Genomic DNA, 8,181 nt, shown 5'->3' on the forward strand with positions numbered 1-8,181 from the left:
GCTGTCACACACACGATTAGAGGTACTCACCTGCTCAAAGCAGAAAAGGGTGACTGTCCAGAAGCTGAGGAGAGAACATCTACCCCAGTGGTGCTCTGTCTGATTAAGGGAGTACATTTCAGTAGAGCATGTACAGAGCTTCACATCGCCATCACTGACATGTAATCCAGTTAAAAAGGACAGCTCTAAGCTGAGCATATTGAATCTGCTTCAATTATCCCTGTATGTCACATTTTGGTGCATCATGGAAGACAGGACTCTATGAACAGCAGGTCTCTGTACTATACAGGTCTCTGTGTGTCACCCTTATTCTGCCTCAACATGGCCTGAGCACCAGTCTCCAATGCATCTCTGACCACACGTTTTCTGCCCAGAGACAGAAATCCTTAGCGGACAAAGATGGAGAAATAGCCTATTTTGCATGAGGGTGATTAACATTCTTATTAATGTTTAAAGAAGAGAACCGATATGACACCAATCAATTACCCTGTCTGTCTGCTTGGTCTCTTTCATGACATCTCAACTATCGTTTGCCTTTTTCACTGTTCAACTTTGCATAGGTAAATTCACACTTCTGCTGGCAGCTGTTCAAAGAAAGCCAAATCTATTTTCCTTGATATCACACCCCAGCTCCACAAGACCAGACCTCTATTCTTAAAAGAGCAAGTGCGCACACTGAACAGTTTATTAACTTTAACTTTGATCTTGCTTATCTGTTCTAATAAGTGTTCAGTATAGTTACTGTCCCGTGTATGTTGTATTCATATTGTCTGCCTTAAGTAATGTTCTCAATAAAACATATTAACCTCACCATAGTGCACTTTACTTTAAATGCCCCCTAGCTTTCAGCTGCGACTGTCTGTGGAGTGTTGTTCTCTGTGTTTTGCATCACTAAAGATCTTAAACTTATTTATTTAACTAAATTTGCCTCTAACTGTTCTGAACAGAAAGCCAGCCCGCAGTGACAGCCAGGCAACATCCCTACCAGCGCCCCAGATTCGTGTATGTGCACAGCGCAGTTCAGAAGATAAACTCTATCTTGATGATAGCTGTGGACCATAGCAGACAAATGTGGTCGAAAAAAAAAAAATACCGGACCGCTACAAAAGAGTAAAAGAAGTCGAGGATCTAAAATGTACAGCCTCGCTCGGACGTTTCCAATGTGCCAGTCATTGGGAATAAATCGCATGTAAATATAATCAATATGTGGGTTTTAATGTGATAACTTCATCATACAGACTTCTATAGAATGAATGACGTGAACTGTTCACACTGCGTAAGATGTTTGTATTGTAAATTATAAACAATTCATTTAATAATAAAAACCAGTGACCACTCGCGCGTCATCTTGAGAGGACAGGATACCTGACTGTAACGATTGGAGGAGACGGTACTTGCGCAACCCCACTGCGCTGTTCGTATACGTATGCTATATTCTGTAGCCGCATTTCAAACTGTCCATAGAGAGAATTCTTGGATCGCTGACAGCGAAGACCCTGCTATTTAAACGTGATGAGACGTTCGCCGTAGATGAGTTTTTGGAAGCTACTTCACTGACGCTGATGAAACCCTACGCGGGACCTCGCTGACCTCTTTTGTTCTTAGTAAGAAAACTTCTTCCCAACCATATTTATTAGAAATTCAGATTTAGAATAATTTAATCAAAATGTTAAATGCACTAAGCTTACTGCGTATTAAGTGGATGAAATATACAACAGGTAGGCTTATTTCTAAAATGTACTTTCTCTTTAGTAAGAAAATAGAGTACCATTCGTTTGTAGCGGTTATCGCAACGCCTTTGAAATGCACATGCAAATTTGCACATATCACGTCAGATGAAGACCAGTAAGGAAATATACTTGTTTGTAATGATAGACTATTGCATTTAAGTACAGTTACTCGAAGCAAATGTTTATAGCCTACAGTATATAGTAGACTAAATTAAGTTTACTTAATAGTATAGGTAGCTGACCTATACTTGACTGCGAACGGTCGGAGGGCTACGGATGTCATTTTTTTTTACTCTGAGTTGATAATATACACTATGTCTGCACACTATGTCTTTTGTCAGACTGTGATATGAAGTGTAATTTTTTAAAATTCTGGGCGCCTTCTAATTGACAGACAACGTCAGGCGCCGTCCAGTAAACTAGTTGTGAATATAAATTTTATACTAGGACATACATTTCAAAGGTTGATCGTAAGTATGAATTCGACTGCCTTCATGATTTTCGTGTGTTAGAACAAATAATCAAAAAATACCTAAAGAAATAACTGAAAAGGTTGAAACTCTTTCGGTAGACAAAGAGTCGTGTGCCCAGTATTCCGCTTGGTTTAGAGGTTCACACTCTGATCCTTTCAGAGATCTCTGTCGTTATTTCGGAGAACCTTCGACAATGTCAGGAAGCAGACTCCGACAGACCTCACGCTTTCTTGTTTTTAAGGAGACATAATATTACATAATTCTTTCAGGGTGTGTTTACACCCCAAAAAAACTAAGACAAACAACTGGGAATTTTTTAAGCTTATGAATCTGCTGGCTTCTGCTTTGAAAAAAAAAAAAAAATTATTGAATCGTTCTCCAAAAATTAGATTTAAATCACTGAGTTGAAAGATCATTAGTTATTGTTCTGAGTGCTTCTCACTGGCTCTAATCATTATTCTGACATTTCCATATGAAATGTGCAATGGTGCTATTTGCTTGCTGGCTGGCTTGCTTATTTATTTATGTGAATAACCATTGCAGGATTTCATTAAGGTATTGCATAATCAGTGAAATAAATTAGCATCAAATTGTGTCATGTATTTCAGTGCTGAGGTGAGTTTTTTCTTTGATCAGTTATAATTGGAAAGACACCTTTCTGTATCAACTGAGAGAGTAGAATTTTACTTCATTTTCTCTCTACTCAGACTTCATATTTACAGAGAGTTTCATCATCAGCATTTCTTAGAACAATCATCAAAACTTTGCTTTGCATTATCATAACTTGTTGTACCTCCAGAAATGCCTACCAGCTACTTACTCGATGGTGAAATAGTCTCTCTGTTTACAGTCTCTCTTTCTCTCTCTCTCTCTCTCATACACACACACACACACACACACACAAAACCCCCCCTAAAGCAGTACAGAAGGTCTAGAGTCACGGCCATAGTCTTTGGGGTTTGTATGCGTGTGATGATGTATCCATTGAGTATAGGACACACAGACATCGCCGCAGCTGCTCTGGGCTGAAGGGCCAGTCTGTGTCATTTGTGGTGTATTAGCGGCTAAATTAGCCTGGCAGTGGTAAGCATGACCCCTGCGGTTCCCTGTGGGAGGGTTTGTTGTGCAGACAGCAGGACCTCGCTGTGATCATTGCCTCCATCAGGAGGAGATCCCTTGTGCGGTATTGTTCGCTCTCCGGCCAGAATAAGGCCCAGGGAGGGCAGATGATGAAGGTGCTGATAATGGATAGAATAGAATATTATCAAAATAGCCGCGAGGACATGTCTCAGTGAGTGTGACGAGACAGGAAGCCATAGAGCATTACAAAACCAGGAATGAGAGTCATTTGGGATCAGAGACACCAGCTCTGCGCTGACTGCAGTTCACGATCGTTTCTGTGACATTCTTGCTTTTCGAGGACTGCTAAAGGCAGCCTACTAAAGCAATCAATAGAACATGTGTTCTGACCTTGGTCTGTTGTGGCAAAAACCCAGTTTTGTGGAAAAGACGTCAAACACTGAAAAAAAAACAAAACTGTAAAAACATCAATATTCAACAAATACATAATGATGTTCATTTCATAATTAAACCAAATGTTTTCTCTAACCATAACTTGTGAACCATTATGGGCTTTTGCATATGAATTTATTTATAGCATTTTTGAAAAAAAAAAAAAAAAACATCTATGAGATTGTGTTTAAAATTAAAACGAGAATAGCAAAAAGAAAAATAGCCGTCCTCAATGGACCAAACATGCATTTCCCTCTACATCAAATATCGATGGTTTCCCACAAATATGCGTCAGATATTGACGTTCATTTTCACCTTGGTATTTTATGCGTGGTTCGTGAGACCAGGCAGCCGACTGTCTGGTATGCACTATTTTTCAAACCTCAGATGCCTTTCTCACGTCAATCTGGGACCTTCACAGTGAAATAACAGGAACTAACGCCGGAAACAGAAAAGAGAGATGTGAATTGTCACATTGTTTGTGGCATCATAAATTCATCAGAATGGTTGTCTGAGAGAGTGAAAGTGTGAGATTGGTGTCATCTCAGAAGTGCAGTCTGGTTACAGCATTATCGAGGGATTTTGTGTTTCGGGGTGTACTGTAACTCGTTTTCACAGGATACAAGATCTTCTGACTGTCTTGTTTCTGTCGTGGGACGCATATTTCAGTGGTTTTGGTGCACTGGTTTTGTTTCTCAGTTTTTCATTTAATATTCCTGATGCTCCTGGTTAGTCTCAGGTAAAGTTTTATTCAGTTGATGTCCATCTGACACTGCTCCTGAAGAAATCATTTCCTTTAATTTAAGATGTGACTGATAGAGGAACAGAAACAGTGAAGATAAGCACCTAGCATTTGGAAGGGGCAAAATTAAAGAAGGAGAAATTACATTAATTTAACATCAAATTTAGTATGAATTAAAGTAAATTAATTTCATCAGGTGTGTGGTCTCTCAGATTTTAAGACTTGCCAATACCCTGAGCTAGTCTTGTCACGTACAAACGCTCAAACAGCAGGAAATCATTGAGCTCAGATATTTTCTCCCATAAACTGTTCAGCACAGGAAGGGTGTCAGTGTTTGGGTTTTACTGACCATTTTTTTCCCCTCCTAATCATTGACTTTAACACAGCAGGACGTTTGAGAACCCAAATCATAATAACACAGCAGGACGTTTAAGAACACAAATAACAACAACAACAACAACAACAACAACAACATAACAATCATAACAACACAGCAGAGTTTTAAGAATACAAATAGTAACACAGCGGTGTTTAGAACACAAATTATAACAACACAGTAGGACCTTGAAGAAAAAATAAAAAATCACAGTAAGTCTTTCTGTGTTTGACTCCCAAGGCTTCTGTAGTTTTGTTATAATTACCAATCAAAGAGACTGTCAAGCCAAAGTCAAAGAGCTAATCAAAGCTTCTCAGAAAGGAAGTGTCTGTCTCCCATATCTTAAGAACACATGTGGAGGTTAATGCTGGTGACTTCCCGTTTGTAGCAGTATTCATTTTACAGCTATACGCTTTTAACTGGAATATTTGGAATATTTTTCCAGAACTGCTCTTCCACGCATTTGGAATGTGCTTGCATATTTCCACTCTGGGGCGAACCTTGATCTCATTAAGCTTTTGAAGTAGATTCCACAATTTTTCTTTTTTTTTTTTTTTTAAAATGAACACTGTTGGTGTTTCACACCCACAGGTACGTATAAATCAAGCGCTAGACATGAGAAAACTGATAAAATGGCAAATCTCCAGCGGCAAACCTCCAATGTCACAGTTCACTTATGTGTGCAATGGGATGGAACACGATTAGAATCCCTTTTAAATCCCAATATGAGATTAGCTGCCCATGTCTCGTTTTGAAAGTGTTAAGTCCTTGGGCATGAAACATCTAAAAGACAAACATAGTATTCAGATTTTTCTCCCATTTACTCATTTGCATATCAAGAGCTAGAACTTGTTTTTTGATTGAACAGCATGTTTCAGGGCAAGTTTTCAGTGATTAGATTTTTTTTAGGGGAGGGGGTGTCAGTCTTCTTTTGTGCAAATCAGCAGAAAATCAGAATGGGTTCTTCATTTTTTTTTTTTTTGATGCTCTGAACACTCTCTGAGTATAGAAAACAAATCTACAGTAAATATATTCATAAAATTGCTTAAGAAATAAAATGGGGAAAAAAAGCAAGAATCAAGATTAGAAAAGACAGAACTGAACTGCCACGCAATGTGTGTGGCAGCATGGACACATCACACAGATTATTTGAGGTAGAGTAGAGTAGAGAACTGAAAGTTGGCAAACAGGGAGCGTTGTGGTCGTTTATGTGGCCGACTGGGGTGATGTCATAGCTGTGTTTAAGACAGGATGTTTGGTTGGTATGACTTTTCTGTGTCTATGTTTCTGCTTTTCTCTTGCCTCTGTTTGTTGCCTCTGAGTGCCTATGTAAGAGTAAAACTACTCAGAACAGCATGTAAACACTGCACATTTTCTGGCACAAATCAAATATTCCTCTCTCTTTTTGTTCTCTTAACACAGAACGACGAGGACGTAACACGATGGATTTGGCAGCGGTACATGCATGAGTTGGAGGTGTATCTTATCAACATCTGGAGGACCATCAACCAACATGAACGCATCTGACTGGCCATCTATCCCCCTCAACAACTCTCTACCTCACCACAACTACACGGAGACATCCAGTAAATCCAAGCCAGGGGCATGTGAGCAGATGCATATCGCCCCCGAGGTCTTTCTCACACTTGGCTTGGTCAGCCTGCTCGAGAACATCCTGGTCATCCTGGCCATTGTGAAGAACAAGAACCTCCACTCGCCCATGTACTTCTTCATCTGCAGCCTGGCGGTGGCTGACATGCTGGTGAGTGTCTCCAATGCTTGGGAGACCATCGTCATCCACCTGCTGGCCAACCGTAGGCTGGTGGTGGAGGATCACTTCCTGAGGCAGATGGACAACGTCTTTGACTCCATGATCTGCATCTCGGTGGTGGCTTCCATGTTTAGCCTGCTGGCCATCGCCGTGGACCGCTACGTGACCATCTTCTACGCCCTACGCTACCATAACATCATGACGGTGCGGCGTGCTGGACTGATCATCACAGGCATCTGGGGTTTCTGCACAGGCTGCGGCATCGTCTTTATCATGTATTCAGACACGATGCCGGTGGTGGTCTGCTTGGTGGCCATGTTCTTGGCCATGCTCCTGATGATGGCCTCGCTCTACAGTCACATGTTCCTGCTGGCCCGTTCCCACGTCAAACGCATGGCGGCTCTGCCCGGCTACAACGCCGCCGTCCAGCAGCGGGCCAGCATGAAGGGCGCGGTCACCCTCACCATCCTATTAGGCATCTTCATCGTGTGCTGGGCGCCTTTCTTTTTGCACCTCATCCTCATGATCTCCTGCCCTAGGAACCTGTACTGCGTCTGTTTCATGTCCCACTTCAACATGTACCTCATTCTCATCATGTGCAACTCTGTCATCGACCCTCTCATCTACGCCTTCAGGAGCCAGGAGATGAGGAAGACCTTCAAGGAGATCATTTGCTGCTATGGTCTGCGTAGCATCTGTAGTTTACCCACTAAATATTGAGAGTGAGCCTGGTGTTTTGGGGAGGGCGGGGGGGTGTTCTGCTGCATAATGCCATGAGCCACACTGTTCAAAGCACAATCTTGAAGCTACTGCCAGGAAATTGTGAATACGTGTTTGTTTGTTAGATGATTTTTTATTGACAACTGATATTTTATTGACATGATGATTGAACCCGCATACATCAGTGTATGTTTATTAACGTTTGTCACAATGTAGGGCAGTGTTTGCTCGTGGACTGCTAAAATGTGCGTGTCGGTTCGTTCCGGAGTGCAGTGTTTACGCAGCTTAGCGTAGATGATGTTGTTAGCTGCAGTGGCAATGTCTTCTCTCCACTGTTAAACGAAGCAAAATGTTTATGTTGCCACACCCTTTAGGTTAGTAATGAAGTGACAATGTGTTTCTGAGCTGTATCAGATTCTGTCCTTTTGAAATTAAGAACACTAAGACACCATGTTTGTAGTAGATTTGTTTGTTTGTTTGTTTGCTAATGCATTTTTTTCTACTTGTCGCTGTCATTTTTCTTGCACTGAACATGTTTACCTCTTTTGAACTGAAAAGCTTGCATTGTGTGTAAATGCAGTGAGTATATTTTAAATGTGGTCTGTTTAGTTCTTCAGTAAATGATGTGTATTGTAGTTTTGCAAAGTGACTGAAAAATGTAAGACACAAGTAAGAAATTTCACAAGAGGAGACAGCAGCACTGAAAAAGTGCCACGCTGATACAGACTCTACATACTGACTCTACGTCGACAGAACTACATAACATGGACTCCTATTGAACTGACTGATCGAGTCTTATTCTCAGCTTTGACTCAGACCTTGTCCTTGGGAACAACCTGATGTACACTCTTCAATTA

General features: G+C 41.0%; 1 protein-coding gene across 1 annotated transcript; it reads left to right on the forward strand.

The window, feature by feature from the left end:
* Positions 1-6,346: 6,346 nt before the first annotated feature.
* mc5rb (melanocortin 5b receptor) lies at positions 6,347-7,324 on the forward strand. Its single transcript, XM_030781711.1, has one exon. It carries the CDS (start codon positions 6,347-6,349, stop codon positions 7,322-7,324), a length of 978 nt encoding a protein of 325 aa, XP_030637571.1.
* The last annotated feature ends 857 nt before the right edge of the window (positions 7,325-8,181 follow it).

The sequence above is a fragment of the Chanos chanos genome, chromosome 8, assembly GCF_902362185.1.
Source record: "Chanos chanos chromosome 8, fChaCha1.1, whole genome shotgun sequence".
Lineage (NCBI taxonomy): Eukaryota > Metazoa > Chordata > Actinopteri > Gonorynchiformes > Chanidae > Chanos > Chanos chanos.

Bases quoted from the DNA above. Each gene is read 5' to 3' on its own strand.
- mc5rb (XM_030781711.1), top strand. From the start codon at position 6,347: ATGAACGCATCTGACTGGCCATCTATCCCCCTCAACAACTCTCTACCT.